Here is a 26,945-nt window from a genome sequence, read left to right on the forward strand (position 1 = left end):
AAGTCTAGAAAAGTACCAAAAATCTAGACTCCTCAAAACTAGTCTATATGCTTTCAGTTGTTCAATAAAAATATTATGAAGCTAGAGGAATACATTTGTGTGCATATAAAACCAAAATAATGCCATTAATCAACAGTTTCTCCTCAGTGTCAGTATAGGACAGGGGTGGTCAGCCCTGTTCCTGGAGAGCCAGCTTTCTGCAGATTTCAGTTGCAACCCATATCAAACACACCTGCCTGTAATTATCACATGGTGTTCAGGTCCTAATTAATTGGTTCAGGTCTGTTTGATATGGGTAGCAACTGAAATCTGCAGGAAGGTAGCTCTCCAGGAACAAGGTTGGCCACCCTTGGTATAGGACATGCGGTCATGTGAACACTGTGCTCTGTAGTATACCTCAGATGCGCCTATACTTAGTTTCAAACAGAAGAAGTCACATATGGCCATCAAGCGTACACATCAGTGCATCATTTGTCTTTAAGTGTAGTTTTAAATTAATTACCACAGATAAAATCATTTAAACCTACTTTGAGACTGAGCTGTCACACGTGGACTTCTCACAGAAGTGTCGGCCGAAGTGCACAGTGCACTTAAATGTTCACATCCCCTGTGCACAATTACACGTACACGCGCTCTTGTCTCTGTTCCGCACAACCACTTCAGCTGAGAGTTAACCACAGGCCTCTTCACCAGACCGACTCAGAGAATAATTGGCTCTGTGAACCATGTGATTAGATTTAATGGGAAGATGACTATGGGCAGGACTGTGTGTGCTTGTATTAAAAGTGCTGTTGACTAAAGAAGTGACATAGCTTTAAATCAACATACTTAGCAAACAGAACATTACACTTGCCTATCATACACTACAAAAACAAAACAATAAGTGCACACAATTTTAGTTGTAATTTATGATGTTTTCTTAATGTTTTTCATTTGTTTAGTTTAATCACTTTAAGGTGGAAGTGTGTAGTTTTTGTCATTTCTCATGTCAGGCTAGACTGCAAATACATTTTTTATAAATCTTTCTTTCATTGATCAGCCAAACCGTTTTCCTCTACTCATTCCTCTAGTTCATTTATGTTTTCACATTTCTTTGAAGTTTATACAATCTTTTTTGCATTGTATGCTGGTGGTCATATCAATATCAGCTGATAAATACTATTTTGAATGATAACTGCCGATAGCAAAATAAGGCATCTTTTAATTGTGCATTTTTTTCACTGATTGAACCATTCACATTCATGCTGCCCATCTCAGTTTTATTATTTTACTGATATTTTTATGTTGGTCAATGTTAGGTTAGTTTGTTACTTTATTTATGCATTGTTTTTTTGTCATGCTGTAGATTTTATATATATATATATATATATATATATAAGTTAGTTGACCATCGGACTTGGGTGTAATGCATTACTATTCTAATTGCATCTTTGAGGAAAGCAGTAATGTAATCAACTTACACAAATTTAAAATGTAATTCAATACAGTTACTAAAGTCAGTGTAATTGCGTTACTTTTAATACAAACATAAATTTTAGAAGAAAAAAATTCCTCTTTTAAATCACGTTTTCGGCTGCAATGTCAGTTAATAACCATCCACTTTTAAATTGCTGGAGAATGCAAGCTGAAATAGCTGCTGTCAAGAGCGGTTGCTTCTCGCTACTCGCTAGCAACTTGTTCAACCACTTCACCAGAAAGCGTTTTATTACAATACTTGTTACCAAGGAGGACACCGGCACCCAAAAGCTAAACAGGCTAATTCGAATTTTTGTGCAGAATCGGGAGTGAATATTGTGTGCACACATATTGGGAGCGCATATTCTGTGCTCTTGCATTTCCCAGGCACACCTAGTTGAAAACCGCAAGTCACTTGACAAGAACTGACCGATCAACTTCATACTTTGTATGAAATATACACTTTTAGGTAAACTAATTACCTTAGACAAACACAGAACAACCAAACACTGCAGTGCATTCTCATACTATGGATGTCAATGGTTACAGGTATACAGCATTCTTCTAAATGTCTTCTTTTGTGTTAAAAAAAAGACAAACAGGTTTGGAACACGTGAATAATTTGAGAATTTTATGTTTTGGAAGATCTCTCTATCTTTTGAATATGTCTAGCTGTTGTGATTAACCCATTGTAATTTTTTAAGTGAAAATTACATTACTGAAAGAGCTGCAGTTTGTTTAGTATTTTTATAGTTATATTTTATATGTTTTAAAAGGAATTTGAAAATCTGAATATTTTTTACATGAAGTAATTAGTAATGTTATTAAATTGTAATACTCCAGTAGTCTTAATTTGTAAACTATTACTTTTTTAAAGTAAATTACCTTACACTATTGACCATAGAAAAGAATATTTAATAAATAAAGTTCAGAGATCAATTCAAATTTTTCTGAAGTTAAGGTTTTAAAACAAAAAAACTGTTGTTTGCTTTGTTTCCCTTCAGTTTTTGCAATCATGCAGAAAAATATACTTATCAGCCTTTATATCTCTTCAAAAAACAAAACGTTATTGTCATCAGTAAAAAAAACCTTATTGGTGCATCCTTGATTCCTTTAAATCAGTCCGCTGTTTTTCTAAGCAGCAATCAAATGCTGTATTTATTTATTTATTTTTCTGTGACTGTGTACCTTTTAATCCCAAATGTCCTTCACCCCCCTCGAGATGTTTGTTTAAAATCTCTCTGAGTAGGGGAGAAGTTGGCACAGCTCTTTCCTGAGGCCAGTTTTTTGTACACATTGCCCGACAGTAACCTTCCAGTACCCCCGGTGTAAACCTGGCTCTAGGAAAACAGAGCATGTGTGATCCGAGGCGTATGTTAAAACAAACTCCCCCTCAGCTGTCCTCGGCTCAGGAGAGCAGAATATGTTTAAACTTCCCTTCCCTGTCCACCTCCAGTCTCTCCACCTCAGTAAACCTTGAATCCTGGAGCTAGTGCTCTCGTTTGCCTCATATGAAGCTCTATCCGGAGGCCTGTGTGTGTGTATTCATGGCCTTAGAGGACTGTTAAGGTTGTAAGGGTGTAAAACAGATGTTGCAGTGCCAGCTGTCTCTGAGCAGTGAGGCATGGCCAGTGCACCCTGAGCCTCTCTTTTTGCTTTTGCTACTGGGAATGAGTTTTAGAAGGGAACCAGCAAAGCGCACAGCCCTCTTCGTTTATTCCCTGCATCCTTCTGTCCTTTTCCTCAGGAGTTTCTGCTGCAGAGCTCTCTTTATTTTGACACACACACTAAGCACCATTCATCAAGAACCCTTTAATCAAGCCACAAGCAAGCCAACCGCATGTGTTAATTGTTTATCAGATGTGATCTGCCCATTTTTGGGCTGATAATGTAGCCCAATTTTATTTCGCAAATTAGCAAATTTCATAGATCCAGATACTGTATACAGGGCCTAAAAAAATATCTTCTATGCACCAAATGCAAGTAAAAACCAAGTGTTCACAAGTATTTATAGCAGTGTCAGTCACGAGGTAAAATTTTATGTGAATTAAAACGCAATGCAGTGAGAATTACAGTCAGTTTTCAATTGTTCAGTTTTAGTATCTGGCTGGATCATGTCCGCTGTTGACCAATCAGGTTTGATTTACCCCTTCATACTTGTACTTTCCCCCTTGTCTCTGCATTCATTAGATAATGTATATGTGTATTCGATAAAACCCAAATGATAAAGCATAAATATGAAGTGTTCTATATCCGATTATTTTAAAGGACAGTAATGTCCTGGTACAGCGAGGACAGAATTAATAGATAAGTACATAGGGCTGTTGTGGGTTTCATGCTTTAGGACTGGGTTTTCAAAACGCAGTGTGCATCTGCTTGGGGGTTGAATTTAGTTCACTGCCAAATACAAGCTTGTGAATGAAAATGGTCATCTTAATGTTTTTTCTCGTTAAAACTGGTTTGTCGAAAATGAAAGTGAACAGTTTGAGAGACGTACTCCATGCAAGTTTTTAAAGTGTGAGTGGCAGAAAACCCTTGCGTTAGGAGACTGTTCAATGGAGAAATATCTTCAATTTCAATTACCAGTTTCCAAAAAAAAATTAAAAGGCAGGAAATGTAATTAATGATAAATATCAATTATTAGTAATTAGTAACCTATGTCTATTTGAACTTTTTTAAACTATAGTATTTTAGTAATGGGGAGACCAGAATGTGTCTATGGTCAAAAGCCCTTATAGTCAATAGTCCTATGAGGATGAGAGAAAATGGGAATGTGTGTGAAAACAAGAGTGCTGGATTGACTGTCAGTGTCTGCCTTTCAATCAATTAAATGAATTAATTCACTATTCAAAGAAACTGAAGAAAAAATTAAGTTTACAAACCCATTCATCTAAGATTTTTTTTCTTGAAAGTGAGGCAATGAGAAACAAAAATAAAAACATTGAAAATACGATTAATGTAGTTATTGAGGTTTGTCAAAAAGTTTAGGCCCTGTAATAAAAAAAAAATGGTATTACTTTAATTTCATGGTCCCTTCTCCACATTTCATTGACTAAGGGCCTACTCACACTATGCTATCCGAACCGTGCCCAGGCCCGTTTTCCGAATCGTTTGAGAAGTGCTCTGAACAGTGCTTGAGAGTGCTCTGAATAGGGCTCACTGAAAACGTGACTTTTCCGGGAATGTTTCATGTGGATTTATCAATCAGTCTTACTGTTTAATAAATGCAAACTGTCGTAGATTATTAAAGACGCAAACCCCTCACTGCATGTCAGCTGCACCTTTAGCAAACCTCCTAATTTCTGCAGCACAAGGACTTTTTGATTGTTTATAAGCGTCATAAGTGGCCTAACCTTAGCGATCTCCACTTTGATGAGCGAATGCGCTTACTGAACAGCGCATCATCGATAACGTAAGCATGCTCAGGCCCAAATGTAATTTAAGCGAGCTGTTGGGGAAGACGGTAGTGGGGACAAGCGTGCTTCGGCCCGGTTCAAGGCAACTTTGTATATAGTGTGAGTACGCCCAAAAGTTACATTGCATCTACATACCAACTAATTCTCAATAGAGTATTAGGACCTGTTTACTCTGCCAGTTAAATGTGACTCAATTCAAATTTTTGGTTCATATGTGACGCAGATCAGATCGGTTCTATGACTGTGTAAACACAAATAAAATGCATACATTTGCTTATTAATTTGCATAATCGGTTTCAGGCCTCCTTCATATGTGGAAATAAATCACATATAAATTGCATAAGTGATAACACGACTATCATGTAAGCAGGCAGATCAGATTTATTGAGGCATTCCATTTTGTATGTCATTAAACTTGCGACATTGTGGTACTTCTTCGCAGTTTAATGATGTAGAAGTAAGATCGTGTATGGAGACGCCGACGCGGTAAACAACTACAACAGAGAAAACAAGGAGGAAAATGGTCAGTCGCCACAATTTGCTCCCAAAAGACCCGAGATCTCTCGTATCCACAAATTCTTCTGAATGGTGGAGGACACCATATATAAACCATAGGCGCAAGCTGCGGACGACCCTTTCCCTCCTCATCCGCCTCAAAATCATTTTAAAGTTGGGCGAACTTTTCGCAGAGCTAAAAGAAAGACATTTTCTTCCATCATGGCTAGTGTGGCGCAGATGCTAGAGCTCACCTTTACGCATGTGCGATGTTGTAAATTGTATGGCAAGTGTAAACGCATGAATCGCATATAGGTCACAATTAAAGACTGTGTAAACAAAAAAAATCATATATAGGCAACAAATCGGAATTGGGCATCAAAACCTGACAGTGTAAGCTGGGCCTAAGTAGATTGTTTACTTAATGTCTGCTGACACTGCTCCACCAGCAGACATTCCAATGACTATAAGAAACTTTGCAACTACATGTCAGCGTAGAGTAATCCTAACTCGACCTTACTGTCTACTAAAACTCTGAGAATCAGTTACCATATAATTTCAATGTAACAAAATCAAATCAACAAAATGTGTTAAAGGAACCATCAAAATATAGTGATACCAAAATATTAGTTCACTTTTTAGTTTTATTGGACGTTAAAATCTTACCATGTTTAAAGACCTATGAGGCCGATCACAGTATTTTTTGCAATGAGAGGCGCTTTTTAAAAATGATTTACAAATGGCCACAAGCATTTTGCGTCCCTTTTTTTTTTTCACCCTGCGCGCCTCGTGTTTTAACCGTCTGCTGTGCCTCGCTTTTTTGCTGTTGTGCACCGTGCGCTCGCAGTTGAAAAAAATAAACTCTGAGTTGAAAAAGAGCATCATGTCAGTTGCTGTTTCATTCTCCAATCAAATGAAAGTAGAGGCGGGGTTTCCGTTGAGGCGACTGCAGTGTTTGTGTTGTCAAGACAACTAGGGAGACTTTTGAAGATGGTGGAGAGACTAGTGGTCGCTGTTTTTAAATTATGCGGTGCTGTATGAATCACAAATCTTGAATATCACAATATTATAAAATTTTTAAATTATATTATTGTCAACAACAACATTCTCAAACAATACGCAGCTAATGCAGTCCTTGCCTAGTGACGTAAAAAGCACACAGAGCTTCTTTTTTTCTCGTCAACAAAAAAGGCAGTGAGAGGCGCCCAATGCGTTCAGTGTGATCGGCCCCTAATTATTACATTCTAAAGGTATTGTGAACAGCATTATGATCATTTCTGTTTTATTAATAATAATTTTATCACTATTTGTTTCTGTGGTCCTACTAACTTTTAAACCTGTCACAAATCCTCAAACTATCTTTGTTTTACTTTTCTGATAATTGCCAATTTATAAACATCATCAAAAAGCTTCAAATCCAAATCAAATAAAATGATAGCAGTACTTCAGTATTACACACCTTTATTGAAAAAATATTGATTGAAAATGATGTGAGCCATAATGTCGTTTCTTAGCATTTTTACAGAGTACTGTATAACACCAGTGATAGTACTGCAGTGTAGAATAGGGGTTTGAGTATTTTCCGAAACGTGTGTTTTACCGTGCTGGGGTTATGCAGTTCTCAAGCGCTGCCGTCTGCATTGATCCAAAGCGGGAGCGTGTCTGCAGGGCCGAGGCTGTTTCAGGGCTCCTGTTGTGCTGTACACTGTGTTCACTCAGGCATTTCAGTGATGGAATTTAAAGTAGAGAATTCACCGGAGACTGCTGCACAGCGAGCGGTGCGGGCAGACGGCCGATGGGGGGGTGTATTTTTAGCGCTTGGCCACCTCCACCACCCGAGCATTATTAGGTGCAGAAAACTTCCGCCTTCGGTGTATCTCATTCACAGGTCAGAGAGCAGAGACTTTGTTTTCTGCAGCAGTGGGGATCTCAAATCCCTTTAGAGTTGAGCTGATCCTGGGTCATTTAGACGGCTGCAACTGAGCGCACAGAGCTCCCCATCCATACTCGCTGCTGCATTTATCAGAAAAGAACCTGCGCTGCCCAGGAGGCGCCGTTATCTGAAAAAGCCCTCGCTTCGGGGCACCGCCGCTGCAGGGGATTGTCTGTTCATTTTTTTCTAAATTGATTACGCCAGGGCTACTGCTGCGCGTAGCCGGGCTTTTCAAGTCAAAGCTTTTTCCTAATGCTCTCTGGTCATTAAGCACCTAAACAGTCTCTCAGAAAGAGTGGGAGATTACGGAGCGTGTCTGATTTCATAAGACATCATCTTATGCAGGGTGTGGCAGCCACGTTGCTCACGGCGGTTCACTGCTAATCAAAGTGTCACACGGGACATTGACGATATTGCGAGTGTCACGCAAGCAGTGAGCGTTTCTTAAATGGGCTTTCATTATGTGTGGCAGCCACATCTCACTGACTTTGACATGAGTGGCAGCTCAATGCAAGATGCTTCTTTTGAATTAAAGCCTCTTCTGCCAAAGCTTTAATTACACCAAGAGGTTTTTTTTTTTTCCTCTTAAATGTCTAAGATTAAACGGAGAGCCTGTTCTGTATCTGCGCTCTGTGCTTTTATTAATGTGGCACAACAGAAGTATGAAAGTGGAGCAGCTTTTAGCCTATTTGATGAAGACGTTCTGGCCCGGAGGTTGTCTCTAAAATTGGGAACGTGGCTTGCATTCCGACCATACCTTTAGTGTCTGCTCTCCAACATAATGCGCAATGTCATTTAGAAGTTGCATTGAGCAGTTAATCCTTTTTTTCCCCCTCTCATGAACTTTGATGTTATCAGCACCTTCACGTCGCAAGGGAAACCTGGGAGGAAGTGCACCACTTCTGTTTCCCTGATCCAAAGATAACGTCTTCTCCTTTCTCAGTCTCTTTCACACACACTGTCAGTTTTCCGCCACGTCTGCCTCTTTCACACATCAAGTTTTTGCATCCGACTGTTTTTATTCCATCGTCTTTTGTTTGTTTAAAGCTCTTCTGTTTCACTGTACCTCATAACTCTTTCCATACACAGATTTTGACTTCAGCGTTCCCGGCTCCATGAAGCTGCACAATCTTATTTCAAAGTTGAAGAAGTGGATCAAGATCCTGGAGGCCAAGACAAAGCAGCTGCCCAAGTTCTTCCTTATAGAGGAGAAGTGTCGTTTCCTTAGCAACTTCTCGGCTCAGACTGCTGAAGTGGAGATCCCGGGAGAGTTCCTCATGCCCAAACCCACACACTATTACATCAAGATTGCCAGGTAACAATCAATACACGCTAGGGAAGGGGTTGTGCTGCTCGACTGATCATCAGGTCAGCCAATAACTGACTAGTCGATCTGTCGTAGGGAAGCCATGAATAATGGCGTTCTTTCCTTACCTGATGTACTTCGTTCATAAATGTTTTATTTATGTTTTGTTTAAAATTTGTTATAGACTAGGGTTGAAAGATGAATTAGATTTGATATAATATTGCAATATTATAAAACATGATTTTTTTAACCATTATTAATTACACAAAAGTAATGAGTTGGTCATACTATATAATCATTTATTGTCTGTCTTTGTTAAATGCATATACAGTAGATAGATATAAAATAGCAATATTGGTGAAGTAAAAATTGCTTAAAGCCCTGGTCACACTAAGCCGAGATCAAAGAATCTAGTGGTGATATAAACAGACTGTGTTGTCGCTTCACGTTGGCTGTTTTTTCCCTTTTCTACCCAAAAGCTGTGAGTAAACACTAAATGGCAGGGTTTCCCAGGGGTCTTAATCTAAATTTTAAGCCTTAAAAAGACTTATATTCACTGTTCTTGGACTTATATTTTTACACAGGTCTTTTTTTTTTCTTCGATGTCTATGTAACACTATCCTCTTGTGCTCATTTAAATTCGTCTTTGTTGTTCTGTTGTTGTAGTTCTTTGTAGTTCTATTTGCTAGTCCAATTGAACCTCTAAATGCCATCTAAAATTTTCCTCTAAAATGAGCAGTTTTATCAAGCTCCTATGTATATGTTTAGTAAGATCACTTTTATGGCAAAAAAAAAAAATCATTTTCCTGATCTCTAAAGTGAAATATCTCAACATAAACAAAGGAGGCTGAGAATTGTTTTTTAAATTTTTGATGGAAATTTCAAATGGCACTTAAAGGTTTTTATATCTGAACTCTTCAAATGTAATTAGCTGAATTTCAACTACAATTGAGACAAACATACAAGGTAATGTTGATTAGAGAAAATGTATGAAACGCAAAGAAAAAAAAAAGCCTGGCAAAAGCCCACCAATGGCTCGATGGTACCCATTGGCCAACAATCCACTCAGTGTTTTTCTGCCTTAAGATAATTTTATTAATTTGGTCAGCCCCCTTAGGCTGGACAAATTAGTTGATTAGTCATCATTGCAACCCAATTTAAATATTTCAAATGTTTAACTTCACGCAAGGGGTTTTTGATTGAAAGTTTTTTTTGTTTTTTTTTAAATCCTGCCGTTGGAGTTGTAAGCTAGACTCCAGCTGAGACCCTAATTTTCAGTAATTTGTTCATCACGTAGCCATCATTCGCTCTCTCACACCCTCTTACTTTACCCCCTAAGGTTCATGCCCAGGGTGGAGATTGTTCAAAAGCACAACACAGCTGCTCGACGCCTCTACATCCGCGGGCACAACGGCAAGATCTATCCGTACTTGGTGATGAATGACGCATGTTTGACAGAGTCCCGCAGAGAAGAGCGTGTGCTGCAACTCTTGCGGCTACTCAACCCCTGCCTGGAGAAGAGAAAAGAGACCACCAAGAGGCACCTCTTTTTCACAGGTAATTCAGCAACAGCATGGATCATCCACAAATCTTCCATTCTTCCCAAAATGGCACTGACAGGAGCTATTTATGTCAGTGGTTTAAACATGACCTTTTAGCTGAATGAACAATGTTTTTTACATTTATTAAATAAATACTAAATCAAAATAAAATAAACATTAGAATAAATCAAATACATTCTGCTTTGTACACTTAAGCTTTTTGTGCAGAATGTTGCTGTTTGGACAAAAATAACCAGGCAAATTTACATAAGTTTACTCTAAAGTGTATTTCGGAACATTTTAATTTTAGTCCTTTGAATTTTCTTCAAGGTGCACATAACGTTATGCTGAGGTAAAATAGTTATCACTTAAGAGTAAGTTGTGTTAGTAGTAGGTTGTCATCATGACCAGGGGATGCTGATCTAGTATACTAATAGCATAGCCACAGCCATATCACCCTGCAGACCTGTTACTTACTGAAGCTAAGCAGGGCTGAGCCTGGTCAGTACCTGGATGGGTGACCACATGGGAATACTAGGTTGCTATTGGAAGTGGTTTGTGTGAGACCAGCAGTAGACGCTTAAACTGTGGCATGTGTGAGTCCTAATGCCCCAGTAAAAGTGAAAAGGACACTATACTGTTTATGGGTTTAAAATAGTATGGGTTTAAAACTGGTATCAGGGCCGATTTGTAATTTTGGCTTCCCAGTCATACCCATCTACTAAATTGGCTGGATCACTCTCTCTACTCCAATAGCTGGTGTGTGGAAAGCGGACTGACACCTTTGTTTTGTGGCTGCCGTCACGTTATCCAAGTGGATGCTGCACACTAGTGGTGGTGTGGAGAGACCCCCTCTCATGATTGGAAGCGCTTTGGGTGTATGGCTATACATGATAAGTGCTCTGTATAACTACACACATTAAATTACATACTTGTACATAAGCTCATTATTCCTCAAATCTTCACATGCACAGAAATAACCAACAATTTGAATGTTTTATTACTTTTGACATAAGATTGTGTATTTGATATTTGATGTGAATGAAAACTGCCTTTCGACAGCAGGATTTTAGTATGTGATTTGTGTCTGTGTGCTTAAATGTACATGTGGACTTTAAACACATGAAGATGTTTTATTTGTTTTTTAGTATCTGAGGCACAAGCTATAAAGGGACAACCATATTCTATGAATGGGGTGGAGAGCCACAGCTTATTTGCTTTTTAAGGTTCAAGACACCCTGGAGTACTTTTTTTGAGAACAGATTTGTGCGCGTTAAGCATCCATTTAGACAACATTAGCACTTGTCAGCTTTAATTGTGGGGAAAACTCGATAATTTTGAGCTTTTGTCAGCTTTCCGGTTTTAAAATAATTTTTGTGACAGGATCAAAATCGGTGACGTAGCGCGAATCTGCTAGTGGAGTGATGATGCGTCAGTATCTCATTATTATCCATAGCTGGGTTTATTATTCATGAGAGCACATGCTTTCTGAAGGCAAGGCAGACCTGCTTTGCTGTGAGACCCAATGACTGGGTGAGACAACGTCCGTGCACGGCACGGGTCGTATGTGTTTGTTTCCACAATCCACTGGGTTTGTTGCAAGGTTTTCCATGCGATGCTGTCAGGGCCCATGCAGCAAAGCTGTTGGTTTGCAGCAAGCATTTTCAACTGTAGATCTGTACGAGAATTGGAGAATGGCGAACACTGTCTTTTATTAGTTGAGTTTGTTACCATTCAGACACATCACCTATATCCATGCTGCCATGTTTGCCTATGTTTAAAATCCCCTGAATTACCGGAAGGGTTAATGGTTGAAATAGACAGGGCAAAATACCTGCAGCACTGCTATCCACTGTGTCTGCATTCAGACCTGGGGATTAAGGAGGAAAGAAGTCCTCCTCATTTATAGTGTTTATATAAACATGGTTATTTTTTATAATAAAATAACAAATTGTGGTTATGAGTATATGAAATTACGAATAACAAATGTAGCAGGACATTAACTTACTGGTTATTTCTTTGCATTGCATGGAAACTATAAAATCATGGTCTCCTTATGGTTTGTGTCTCATTTTTGAGCCAACTGACAACAGGTGTTCGTTCCCCTCCTTATCCCCTGCTCTGCTGGCCACCCCCACTCCTCCCTCTGCTCATAGCGCTCCACACCCATCTTGGAGCATTTTTTTAAAACATTTGGAGGTACACTTTAACCAAAAGAGGGCAGTTTCATGGCCTTTTAAAGAGATGTAAAAGAAAACAGCACATGTTTACTACTACCCAAAAGGAAGTGTATAATGAATACGGTATAAATAAAGTATTTTAAACAGACACTTTCTTGTGACACTGAATTTATACTGTATTTTGTAAATGACCCCTTTAAAAATACATCAATTTTACAATAAACTCTATCCTCTAGCTAGGCCTAATTTGAACTGCTGCATGCATGCATTCTGATCTGCCCCATTTGAATGCTGTCCATTTGCTCTCAATGCTGGACTCAATGGCCTAGTTGCTCTGAGACAGATTGGGGGAGATGGAGAATAGAGGAATAGAGAGTGAAGCAAGATTGAGGTGAAAAGTACCAAAAAGCTGTGCAGTGGTAACAGTCGAAGAAAGAGAGGGGACTGGAGCAGAATGAATAAAAATGAGGTTGCTCTTCTCCCTGTGGAGGCTGGGGGAGGAAGATCCAAATTGTATTTCCTGTGATAGACACATTAAAGGTCAGAGGTCAACAGTGCCACCTTTAAGCTTTAAATGAAAAATCATGGCTTGTTTTTTGTCCTTTTCTAAACTGCAAAGATAACAGTTTGAGTTTATGCTGCAGTGGAATTAATAATCATTAAATATTTAGGTTAAAGAACGCCAGGCTGCTTAATATGCAAATTCTCTTTTTATCATGCATTAATGCCTCTTACTAAAATTATTTATTCGATGTGTATGGATGTTCCCAGTGGTCGTGTGACATGCTTTTCTTCTTACTCCACAGAGCCTTGTTTTTTTTCAGGCTCTCAGTTTTCAGGCTCTCAATTTGTCTTGTTTAAAAAGGATATGACTCTGTTAATGGAGCGATTGTATAAACAACTCTGTGAAAACATTTAGAGGTATTTTAGGTTGTCTTTCAGGTTAACAGTGCTTTTTCAAAGCCAAGTAGAATCCATTAGATGCTATTTAAGAATAGCTGCTGAAAGTTTATAGCCGGTGGGATTTTGAATTGCATCATATACCAGTGAAGTACATCCTCCTAAAATCTGTTCTCTTCTCAGTCCCAAGGGTGGTGGCGGTGTCTCCTCAAATGCGGTTAGTAGAGGACAATCCATCGTCTCTGTCTCTGGTGGAAATCTACAAGCAGCGCTGTGCTAAGAAGGGCATTGAGCACGACAACCCCATTTCCCGCTATTATGACCGGCTTGCCACTGTTCAGGCGAGAGGAACACAGGCCAGCCATCAGGTATACCATATAATGATGACTGTTTTACAAGGGTCATAAGATGAGTACACTCAAAAAAGGATGTGTTTTGTTTGTTCAAAGTATTTAATTAAAATGAGCTGGAACAACACAATTCCTAAGGCTTTTTTTTTGCAACAACTTAATTGTTTATGTTCAATCCACCTAAAATTGTTAAAACTTATGAGTTAAGTTAATTCCTTCATGTTGACCCAAAATAAATCGATGTGGAACTATAACTATACACTTAAAATATCATTTTTTTGCTGTTTATAAATATTTTACTATATTATGCCACTGTGTTGAAGTGGCAGTTCACCCCAAACTAGGGTAAATTAACCTTTTAACAAGGAAGTTTCATAAAATTATTATATCTAGTCATCAACTATATTTGTATCTTGTTATTTTATGTTTGAGGCCTTTTATGGTAGGATCACCTAAGCTAAACATGTCTGCATTGATAACAGGAATTAGAAGAAAGGAAATACATATTTAAGTAGTGTAATGTTATAATGCAGTGTCTTATATATTAATTATATATGAAGATAACATTTACCTATAGAAATAACCTATATACATGCTGATAGAAATAATTGAACAATAATAAACCACACTGATGTGCAGTATGACGTGATGGCAGATTCAAGCACACAGCTTCAACCTAATTATTAATTTGTTTAGGTTTATCATTTTAATAAGAGAACAAAACCAATCAACTTCAGGTAATCAAAAAATAATTTTAAACCGATGCATTAGAGCTGGAGTGTCACACTCAGTTCCTGGAGGGTCGCAGCCCTGCACAGTTTAGTTTCAACCCTGCTACAAAACACTTAACAGAAGGTTTAAAACAAGCCTGAATGACTCAATTAGTTTGATCAGGTGTTTTTAATTAGGGTTAAAGCTAAACAGGGGCTGTTTCTAAAAATGGGTTCTTCAGTGTTCTTGCGTCCATGAGTTCTCGTGTAACGTCATCATTACCTGCTAAAGTTTGGTTCCAATACCCTAGACTGCATTAACAGAGGATGCGTGAAAGTTCCCGGATGTGTTCTTGATATCGAGGATGCATCGATGCAGCTAGGGAAGTCTCAGTAGTCAAACCGCAGCATTTTATATAGATTTATTATTAAAGTTGAGATAAAACTCAGGAGATTCCCTAAATGAAACTGTTAAAGTAAACATCGACACGAAAATCTTTATAAAGGCATAGACGCATTAAAATTTGTATTAAACTTTTAAGTTTTATTAAAGTTTTATTTGTATTGTACAAAGTTTATTTGTAAGCTCTTTATGCATAGTATATATTGGGAAAAAGGTGAAAAACAATAAAATTGTTGTATGAATGCTGTAATATTTAAATCATTTTGCAATTAAAACCCGTGAAGGTCATGCGACCATCAGGAAGAAACAGGGAGGAACGCAGCATCTCATTTTTCACTGGATGCATTTTCTGTTCTCACAGCCTCTCGAGTTTATTCATCCAAGGTAACTTGGCAAGAACGCTCTTTACAAGAACACGAGTCCATTCTCTTTGTTCTTGGAATTAAGAACCAGCCAGGATGGAGCTGTGGCCCTACAGGAACTGAGTTTGACATTTGTGCATTAGATAAATTAGAACATTTACTAGTAGGCTAAACATCTAAATATGATTGTGCATTATGTTTTGAAAGCTGTCAGATGTTGTGCAGACTCAGGATTCACGACTTATTTCTATCAGATTCTCTATCACTCATGGCATTCAGTGCTTCTAATATCTTTAACATCCACGAATGTCATTTTAATCCTTGTGACTTTATATGATAACCTCTAATTTAATGAGTGAACAGTGTTTGCTAGCAACATACAAAGTTAAACATCAACAGCACATAAATTCAGGTTTTATAAAGCAGGTCAGTTTGGCCTGCACTTTAGGTATGAATGGCCAGTTTTTTTATCTGGTTTTATTTTTACACCAGAAAATTATAAATCAGACAATTTTAGTCAATGACTGGGAAGACCTTTTTTTATTGTAGATCTGTTATGTACATTTGTGAAGAAGAAGACTCTAGGGCGGGTTTAGTGTTATTCATAGTGTACTGGGTCAGATTTAATATGTAAAGATTTTTTGCCAATTTTTTTATTTTATATAGATGCATTATAATGTGGAGGCATTATCTAAACTGAGAATTTGGGGGGAAATGAGAGTGATACTTTTTGGGAGAAAATTATTTTTATTAATTGTTCCTCCTATCTCGTAAAATGTTCAATGATTATTTATTCTTTCTTCTTTTTTAACCATTTTTCTGTGTTTTAAGGTCCTGCGTGACATTCTGAAGGAGGTTCAGGGTAACATGGTTCCACGCAGCATGTTAAAGGAATGGGCGCTGCACACTTTCCCCAATGCCACAGACTATTGGACCTTCCGCAAAATGTTCACCATCCAGCTTGCTCTAATTGGCCTAGCGGAGTTCATGCTGCATCTGAACCGCCTCAATCCAGAGATGCTGCAGATCGCACAGGTATATCAAGAAACTGATCTCGTACCTGACACTAACTCTCATTCCTCAAATCATACACACGTCCAATAAGTCCAAGGATATTTGGTGGATCAGTTTTTGCCAGCCACTTTACAGCTTCTCTTATGATTGTTTGTTCTTTGATGTACAGTTTTGTGCAAGTACTGCTCCGTAGAGTAAATTTGAAAGTCTTTTATTAAAAATGATCCACAAACAATCACCTCATCCTACGATTGTAATCTGCCATTATCTGACAGGCAGAGGAATTGTTGGCTAAGTGGATATAGTAAGCCCCCTTGCTGCCGGTTCCACTCTACAGATCTCATTAGGCACTGGGAGATTCACAACGGCAGGCAGAGCGGACAAGCAGAGATGTGCTGTCTTTGTCTCTCCCTCTCTCTCTCTTAATAACACACACACACACACACACACACACACCCTTATCACTTCTAGAATGGCACTCCTTTGACTTGAGATATTAAGTGTGCATGGTCTAAAAACTGAGCTGGAGTCGTCTTTTAAAACGTTCCTATTGTTTGTAGATATTTTGAGTGACATTTTATCATTATTAAATCATCAATTCACACGGTTATATATTGTTAGATCTCTTGAGCATGTTATCTGTTAAACACTTGAATCGTGATGACAACGCTCTACATCAAGGGCATCAGAAGGCAGATGGAGAATTATATTTGTTCATATGCTGAAATGCTGACACAGACCACAGTGGGTGTAGGATCAATACATCCACACATTTTTGTGGTCTGATGTCTACATCGCTATCCAGTATTTCCAGAGTGCTATAGATTAGCTGTTGTCTTATGTTGGTCCCACATGAGCAAAAAAAAAAGCTTCTTACCTAAATTTGATTTTGCTTTGTTTTCTTGGATAGACGCCAATAGCTTGGGCAGGGTATCTGCAGGGTCTTTAAAGAAGACTTAAATCTTAAAGCTAAATTTTAAGTCTTAAAAAGACTACTGAAATATTGTGTTGTTTGTTTCAAGTTTTTTAACAGGTCATAATTTTCCTTGGTATATGTATACTCAATCTGGCCATTAAAACCTACAGTATACAATTACCAACAATCCCAATCTTTTGACTTTTTAATTAAAATAGTATTTAATTACTTTTCTTACAGTTACATTTGCTTAAAAGTTCTCACTTTATTTGCTGCTGAGGATACTGACCTCACCTATATTTTTATTATTAAACTATTATTATTATGTGAGGCAATGGCGCAGTAGGTAGTGCTGTCGCCTCACAGCAAAAAGGTCGCTGAGTCGCTGGTTCGAACCTCGACTCAGTTGGTGTTTCTGTGTGGAGCATGTTCTCCCTGCCTTTGCGTGGGTTTCCTCCGGATGCTCCGGTTTCCCCTACAGTTCAAAGACATGCGGTACAAGTGAGTTGAATAGGCTAAATTGCCCGTATTGAATGTGTGTGTGTTTGGATGTTTCCCAGAGATGGGTTGCTGCTGTAAGGGCATCCGCTGCATAAAAAACTTGCTGGATAAGTTGGCGGTTCATTCTGCTGTGGTGACCACGGATTAATAAAGGGACTAAGCCGACAAGAAAATTAATAAATGAATATTATTATTATTTTATTTAATTACAACAATTGTTAATAGGGAAAGTAAAAATCTTTACCATCTGGGATATCCGAAAAAAAAATCCTTGACATTTAGCTCTGAATAAGTCTAAAATGTCCTTCATAATGGACTTAAAAATGTCTTAAGTCTTAAATCTGCAAAAACCCTGTTGGTGCCACCTAATATTTGCTCTCTGAAAAATTGTAATTTCTCTGATGCTGAATTTAATTATTTAAAAGTGCCATAGAGTAAAAATCTGGATATTTCTAGCCATGGCTGAATAATAAGTACATGGAAATGACATGCCATGAGCCTCAAACAGGATTGTTTTCATGTAAATCCCATGAGTGTAAAATCCCAGTGAAAAACAGGCCAATCGGAACAAATGTTATGTTGCCCACGGGATCATTAATATGCATGCCCCAGGCTGAATGGCCATAACTTTTGCTAGTTTCACCCTGAAAATAAGGTATTTAAGCTCTGTTTAAATGTATCTTTTGTTCGTTTAACATGTATGTAATGAAATTGGGGTGACACTTTATTTTGATGGTCTGTTTGTTAAATTTAAGTTATATTGCATCTACATGCCAACTAATTCTCTTTAGATTATAAGTAGACTGTTAGGTTGAGGTTAGGGTTAATGTAAGTTAACATGTACTTGCAAAGTTTCTTGAAGGAGCAGTATCAACAGATATTAAGCAGACAGTCTACTAATACCAAAGCCCCTTTAAGGCTAGTCATTTCACTCAGCAGCCATCTTTGAAATGCCTCTCAGGCAGTATGCTCACGTATTCTGTTTGTATGTGGAAACATTCAAATTCATCTGGTTTAAGCCTCTCTCCCGGAGAATTGTCATTTTATAGTAATCGCTGATTGGCTCCTTTACTAGAAGGCGGGCTTTATTAGCCATATATCAATCGCTGATTGGCTCCTGTACTAGAAGGCAGCCTTAATTAGCTATATATGAATCGCTGATTGGCTCCTGTACTAAAAGGCGGGGCTTCATTTGCCGTATTGACAGTTACACTTTTGCCCATTCTAAGGTATACGAGTGACATGTCTTGTGTATTTTATAGTCTTTGCTAATACTCAATCGGACCATTAACATAAAGTGTTACCGAAATTTGCCTGCACCTCATCATCCTGATTTGTCATTTTCCCTAACAGGACACTGGAAAACTCAATGTTTCATACTTCCGCTTCGATATTAATGATGCTACTGGTGATCTGGACGCCAACCGGCCAGTTCCCTTCAGGCTAACACCCAACATCTCCGAGTTCCTTACCACCATTGGCGTATCTGGACCCCTTACAGCTTCAATGATAGCAGTAGCACGCTGCTTTGCTCAGCCAAACTTCAAGGTACACTTTACTGCGAGCAAGAATCATGACAAATGAGGCTACACGCTTTGTCTCCAAGGCTCTTGACCCACTCTCAATTTGTGTCTCTCCTCAATCAGGTCGATGGCATTTTGAAAGCAGTGCTGCGAGATGAGATCATCGCTTGGCATAAGAAGACGCAGGAGGACACCTCCATGCCTCTGTCCCCAGCTGGACAACCCGAGAACATGGACAGCCAGCAGCTGGTGTCTCTGGTCCAGAAAGCAGTGACGGCCATCATGACCCGCCTACACAACTTAGCGCAGTTTGAGGGAGGCGAGAGTAAAGTAAACACACTAGTAGCAGCTGCCAACAGCCTGGACAACCTTTGCCGTATGGACCCTGCCTGGCATCCTTGGTTGTAGACAGGTTTGTAAAGAGACAGACTTTAGAGCAATGCAATACTGTGAAAGTGAATGTCAATGAGTTTTTCCCACACGTTTTCTTTCATCTTTTTTTTTTTTTAAAGAAAATATCTAGGTTTCTAAAAATAATGTGCAGGCTGTAATTTATATATAAAAAAAGAACAGGATAATGCTTAAGATCTTTAGCGATACACATGCAGCAATTAAAAGCGGCTTTGTTTGGTCGGACAGATGCTATTGTTAAACTGATGAGCTTAGTTAAGTTCTTTTGTTGATATTGTCGGGATTGTCAGCTAAGAAATGTGACAGTACCTTTAGGAAAACACTGTTCCCACAGCCACTGTTTCACACTGGAAGAGGGCGCAGCAGATATAGCAGATTTTATGCAATCCCCATCAAGCTCTCCTTTTACGCCATTTCTCTGTGACTGATGGCAGCCTTTTAGATTTAGTAGTCCAATTTACATGAATCAACACTTAACAATGTGCAGCATGTTATTATTTGTCAGTATGTCATTATTTAAAGATATCTGTGGGCATTTTTTACTTGTACACCGTGTGAAAACGACATTGCATCCCTTAATTGCTGTGTACTTTTCTACAGTTTGTGCAATTTAAAGCCGTCGTGTGTTACTGTCAAACATTAAACATAGATTTGTTTTGCAAAATACTCTGGAAAGGCAAAAACCCATGAGCCTTAAGACTGGGGGAGCTCTCTACTTAGGACATTTTTAGTTAATAATAGCGCGGATGATTTATTTATGTTGTTACCGCTCAAGGATTTTGAGCTTTGTGTTTTTAGGAGTGTCCCAAAGCATTTGTATCCCACTGGTACACCTAAAGGCATTTTTGTATACATTCCCCTGTTTTGTAAAGGTACAGAATATTGTGCCAATATATGAATAGTTACCTCTGCAATGTAAATATGCATTTTGTTTTAATAAAATGCTCTTTTTCAAGAAAAAAAAAAAGTTTTTTTTTTCCTGTGAAGAACTGCACCCTAGCTGTGCTGTGTGTGGATTTATAACCGACCGCATGATTAAGTGTAACGTGTGTCTTTGCGGGTGGTTGATTGAAGGACTCCTTCGGGAAGAATAACCTTGTCTCTCACTGATTGTCTGAAGTACAGGAGAGGACCTGAGTGAAAGCACGCCATGCAGTTGTTTGGGTCAGGTCAGATCTCGATCTGCTTTTCCTTTTTTATTACGTCCCGTCAATATATCTCACTGAGCGCAGTCGTCTCTGAGTTACACATGCTGTCAGCATTGGCTTCAATCCCATAAAGCATCGCTTCACCCCGTACTCTTGCACGGCACAGGTGCTTATCCTTCTTCCTCTGATCTCGCTCCAACCCCTTTCTAACATCAGTCAGGGACCATACGCTCCCACCTTTGTCCTCCTTTTGCCACCAAACAGTCCTGGGGGCTGATGTACAACTGCAGTGTCTGAACATGAAAGAGCTGCGATATTTAACTCTGCATGCGAGAGATGTGTCAGGTCGTCGCTGTGGCTGGGATGCCTCTCGCCGCATTGCCCCTTGATGTCTAGACTGATAGGAGGAGGAGGATGTGGGCAAACTGATTGATGGAGCCCCTCGGGGAGGGCTGTGATTGGCAGACACATGGAGGACAAACAAACACCACCGTCTCTACTGCCGGCACAATGATGGAGACGGAAATGTTCCTTGATGACCACATCTATCGGTTCAAATCCAGGCTGGCATTTTTGAGCAAAGTTGTACGTGTGTTCTTCCATTCAGAGGATGAGTTCTGAATCCTCCTAAACATTGTGCTGTTTTAACAGCGAAACGTAGGAATGATGGGGCTGATAGTACTCAATACTGAATATTAGGAGGGAGGGGGCTGAACTTATTCTTCACTCCAATGAAGGCAGCAATCCGCCTGTCTCTTTGGATTTTTATTATGTCAAGAACCATTCATCAAATCTAATTTTACTCCTAGAGATGTGCAGATCAGCTCAAATGTCACCTGAGTCCGATGCTTCAAACCAATCATCCACCCGCCATGTACCCACATCTCTAATTTTCTCTGATATCCGCATGCATGATTTTTTTTTAAATGAGAGTCTGCAGATTTGTGTCTTTCTCTCAGATATTCAGAAAAAAAAAGTAAAAAATACCAAGGAAATGGATGTAAACTTTTGACTGTTTATAAATTAATTAAAAAAAATTATTCTGGCATTTAGCAAATGTGAATAAGCAAGTAATGACTTCGCAAATAGAGTTATTTAAGTCATCTGGTGAAATTATTTTACAATGTTTATTACAGAGAAAAAAACGATCGTAATGTAAAATTTTTCCAATGTCGTGCAGCCCTAGTTTTAAGCAAAGTTGTTTGGCAAGTGCAGTTCATTCATTACTGTTGAATTACTGCATCCAAATAAATGATTTTTGAAGTGTCATACAGATCATGACCTTGCTTCCCATTATGAGCCGAAAGCTGCAGGCTTACGATAAAATGTTTGGCTACTAAACGCTAAGCTGACCTGAGCAAATGTGTCCAGAGGAATTGTCACCTATAAACCTCAAACATTGCCTCTTGCTTTTTTACACCCTTGACAAATTACAGCATCCTGTCTGAGTCTTATCCTCGATCTAAACCAGCGTGCCTTGAACCGAAGAAAATGTCATTTAACGCCTCTACACAGGATTTGAATTGGGATTGTTTTTGCTGAACAGCAGAATTCTCGTACAGTTGAGCAACTGTTATATTCTGCTGTTACAAATTAATGGCAAAAGTTTTCAAGGTGATGCTCTGTGGTGCAAAACCAGATAAAAGTCATTTCAAGGAGCGCAACCTGCTAGTACCTGAAGCAGCTGAGCTAATCGAGGATAGGTTATGGTCCTGCAACAACCTTTTTGGTGGATTTAAATGAAGCAATATTTATAATTGCAATTGAAGGTGACCTCTGAGAAACTGTGGTTTGTTTATTTCAGGTGTCGTCAGAGCTGCGTCATGCAGAGTGAAGTTTTAACTTGATTGGACACAACTGCCTGTGAGTTTCCAGTAACCCTTGTCTAAGTTTAATTATGGATAAGACTAAGGCCCAATCCCAATTCATTTTTTTTTTTACTTCTTAGCCCTTGAAACAGTGTAAGAAGTGCTTCAAATTTTACCTGAAAGAAATGAGACAGCAATACAACACCAGCACACGTCATCAAATGTGATGACGAGCCTGTACTTTATAATATGAGCTTGATGATTTCGGCTGCTGTAGTTATTCCAGTTGCATTATTTTTTGGTATTTACTTTCAGGAAATCACTAAAGGCAACAATGTCATGTGGCAATACGCCCATAACTGTACTGTGTATTCAGAAGGCAACGGTGTTTCCTCTGAAGTAACCCCAAACAGTGCCACCTGTGGATCTGGTTCTAGCTTGTGGTGAAGAATCACAAATAACGAATGAAATATTAACCGCCAAAAATGCTCTAAGTTAAGACAATTCCAGAACGTATGAAATAAAGTGCTTTTAGCACAATGACATCTATTGCACAAAGAACTAGTACCACCAAACATTTGGACTAATTTAGTCTTAGAAATATAAGCTCTGCACTACGTTTTACAGATTTTCAAGAAAACATACTCAAGGATCATAGTTAGCCCTCATTTAGCACTACTTTTCCTAATGTTAGAATGTGTCACCTTAAACAACTTTTACCTGGTAATACACCACAGAGTATAACCTTGAAAATCTCCATTGGCTTGTTTCCAGGTGTTCTGGGCATTTTGCTCCATTAGTCTGGTCCTTAATTCATCCTTGAATCTTGTTTAGAGTGAAAGTATCAGCATTTTATAGTCCCTTGCAGTATCATTCATTCTTACACAGGAATCTGCTTTTACTGACCAACTGGTTGGAGAAGTGCATAAAGGGTCATTTTGTTTGGCGAGGCTAAACAACACCGCAAAGCTTCTCTGAAATGAACCTCTGCTGAAGTATTAGCTTCATTACCTGAACTTTCCCAGTGTTCCTCCTGAGATCATTCTCTGCAGTTCCTCTGTCTTTGGGTGCTTGTCAGAAACACTTCACGTCCTAAACCAATTAACCAAGCGCTTCTCCGAGTGCCCTGATCTCCTGGCAGGCTGGGAGGAGAGGCTGTTGTGCATCTGACAGGATCTTCCCCTGCTTCTCCTCCCAGTTCGCTGATTTAATTTGTTTGGTAATATGAGGATTGGCGTGTTCAGCCCAGATTCACTGCAAAGTGAAATTGGACAAGGGCATTGGAGCTTCAACATGTAAAACTGTCTCACCTTGACAGCTGGCTGAGTGGACTGAGGATTGCCTGCGGAGATACCTGAAAGGACCACACACACCAATTCATTCCGTCTTCAATAAGGGGATTCAAGGCGGACGACATCATGAAGGAGTAAACCCATGTACTGTTTGTTAAATAGAGAAAGGGACACACTTTGTAAGTATCTTCATCATTTTGGTGGTTGAGCAGTGAACATTTTCTAAATGGCTTGCTATGCATTTCCCTTTTCCGTCAGTTCTGTCAGAGAAAAAAGAAATGAGAGCTTTTTGCATTTTACTTGATCTCCTTTTCACCTCTATAAATATGTCTAGGTGGAGAAACGCTGACACTGTAACTACAACAGATAAGCAACTTATTCAGTCCAAATGTCAGTGAACATCACTTGATTCCAGCCTGTCAGGTCCTCTACAATTCATCATAGATCATGCAACTCTGATTGACATTAATGGATTCCTGTGGGAATTCGTAGAATGCCAAGTATCAAGGTACAGTAATGCATGTAGGTTTTCTTAAAATACCTTTCTCCTGTCCCAGATTATAAAGGAAATAGAAAGAAAAGAAAGAAACAACAATAAGAGCTTTCACACCTGGGCCTGGTTTTTCAAAAGGTTTAATCTGGATAAAATTGATCTGGATTTAGTAATCCTTATTATTCTTATTATCCTTATTATTAATAAATATTCTAAAAACAAAAATGTTTTCCATTGTAATGAATATATACAGTTGAATTCAGAATTAATAGCCCCCCTGAATTATTAGCCGCCCATTTAATCCCCCCATCCCCCCCCCCCCCCCCCCCCCCCCAGTTTCTGTTTAATGGAGAGCTGATTTTTTTCAACACATTTCTAATCATAATAGTTTTATTAACTCATCTCTAATAAATGTTTTATTTAATCTTTGCCATGATGACAGTAAATAATATTTGACTAGATATTTTTCAAGACATTTCTATACAGCTTAAAGTGACATTTAACTGGGTTAATTAGTCAGGTTAGAGTAATTTGGCAAGTTATTGTATAACGATGGTTTGTTCTGTAGTCTGTTAAAAGAAAATATAGCTTAAAGAGACTAACAATTTTGACCCTAAAATGGTTATAAAATAATTAAAAGCTGCTTTTACTCTGCTTTTGCTGAAATAAAACAAATAAGACTTTCTCCAGAAGAAAAAATATTATCAGACATACTGTGAAAATTTCATTGCTCTGTTAAACATCATTTGTAAAACAAACAAACAAACAAATCAAAGGATGGTTAATAATTCTGACTTCAACTGTATATCAGTTAGTGACAGAATAAAATGTATTGTTTTTGGTAAATTTTCACAGCTGTTTGGGGGATTATTTTATGAGGTCAAACTCTTTCTACCTTGCTGTAGGCCTATACTGAAAGGCAGAATATGTTAAAGCTTACCTAATCACTGTAGCCTGATGAATGAACAAATACAGTTAAACCTTATGAATAATTAGGATATCTTGTAAGATACTGCATGAACCAAATATAGTATTGTTTGATCAATTTTTAAAGTTTTTATTACATTTTGGGCATGAAATCCATGCTGAATCCACCCTTATGATGGGATCAGTTTAATCCAGGTTTTTTGGATCAAAGTAATCCAAATCCTATAAAGTGAAAAATCCAAACTAAAGGTTTGATCCGGATAAAAACAAGATTAGATTATGTGATCTAATCCAATTATGTAATCCATTTTTTCTTTTGAAAAACCCATTTTCAAGATTTAATCTTTACACTTTAATCTTAATCTTTAATCTAATCCCTTATCCAATATCCTAGTGGATTACTTTTGAAAAACCGGGCCCTGGGGACCGTTCTTCCTACCTTGCTTAAATGATCTAAGATGATTTGGCAGATCCTGGATCTTTTAATCTTGGTAATCGATCTCTGGCTAATTTGGTACATCAAACAAGTTCGCGAATCAGATTAAAATGTCTGGACGAACTGATCTGAGATCGCTACATGTGTTGTGAAGGACAGATCTATCGATCCTCGAAATCATGATCAGCAATGCAACAATTGCCTGACAGTACAGCAGCGTAATGACATCATCCGATTAATATTTAATTATCCATGTGAGCAAAATTATATAAAATGCATAGTAAACGGTTTGTTAAATATGAGCTGCAGGTTTTACACTTTCATGTGTCAAGAGTATTCATCATGTATTCCAATGCATATTAATGTATTTAGTTCAACATTTAGAGAAGATTTTTTATTATAGTAGCCTAGGCCTAATCAAGTTTTTTTAAATCGGTGTCAGGAATAACAGTATAAATTAATTTTGCATCAAAAAAGCATTTTGATATAGGTAAGGTGTCAATCACCGGCATATTAGCAGACAAAACACGTGCATGACTGCATAAATTATTAGGCCTATCTTTTTTTTTTTTTAAGTTGAATATTGTGCATGTACGCATTTAAAGATATTTATTTACTATTTTCCCAAGTGTATATAACTACTGTAAGAAATTATGAGCATTTGGTACATACTTTCAGTATTATCTTTGCTTGAACTGACCCGATCTAATCCTGTTCATATGAAATGAGCCTACTTCCGAGCTGGTTTGAGCTACCAGAACTGTTGCTATGACAACAACTCTTGGATTAGTTTTAAAGAACTAAACAATCCTGGATCATGTCAAATTGTCAATATCCAAATCCAGCTAATTGAGTAATCCATGTACAAAGAACAGGCCCCAAAACACTTTGATAGTTCCTAGAACTCTTAGTTGTGGTACTGCAGGAACTGGGAAGAATTTTACTTGTAGGAATGCCTTTTTGTGTTTTTATTACACACAAAGAAAAATGTTAGCAGCATATACCTTTTTGCCCTTGTATAGGCATTGTGTTGGATTATTATATAGCACGACTATGACTGCATTATATTACTGTTATCGATAACCCACCACACAATGAAAACGCAGCTATAGATGTCTGCCAAGAGTGAATGTGTAAGTTGAGGTTGTAAATGCAACCAGTCCTTGAGGGAAAATTTTATTTCTTAAGAGGCTTTTCTGGCTGCTTGTTCTTATAAACAAGTTCCGATGTATAACTGCTAGATCCAAAAGCCACTAATAATAATTATTTGGTCTCAGCAACATTGATTCACTCAACCAATAGCATAAATGTGGCCTAGCTATCTTGTTATTTTGACGAATAGCAGATGGGGGAATAATTACGCAGACCTGGCTGAAATCAGTCATTAGTTTGGCATTCACTAGAGTCGCTGTAAAGGCTAATTTT

At 38.3% G+C, this 26,945-nt stretch overlaps 1 protein-coding gene across 6 annotated transcripts in view; it reads left to right on the top strand.

Annotated features, from left to right (window-relative positions):
- trrap (transformation/transcription domain-associated protein) overlaps positions 1–20,383 on the top strand; it is a 185,959-nt gene extending 165,576 nt beyond the window's left edge. For 4 of the 6 annotated variants that reach the window (XM_087275128.1, XM_087275130.1, XM_087275129.1 and 1 more), the window contains 6 exons: positions 8,389–8,614; positions 9,945–10,162; positions 13,410–13,594; positions 15,883–16,086; positions 18,836–19,030; positions 19,129–20,383. In XM_087275128.1, the coding sequence (XP_087131254.1) occupies positions 8,389–8,614; positions 9,945–10,162; positions 13,410–13,594; positions 15,883–16,086; positions 18,836–19,030; positions 19,129–19,413 (1,313 nt within the window). In that variant the 3' untranslated portion in view covers positions 19,414–20,383. 6 annotated transcript variants of the gene reach the window in all.
- The last annotated feature ends 6,562 nt before the right edge of the window (positions 20,384–26,945 follow it).

The sequence above is a fragment of the Danio rerio genome, chromosome 12 (assembly GCF_052040795.2).
Source record: "Danio rerio strain M-AB ecotype USA chromosome 12, GRCz13ab, whole genome shotgun sequence".
NCBI lineage: Eukaryota > Metazoa > Chordata > Actinopteri > Cypriniformes > Danionidae > Danio > Danio rerio.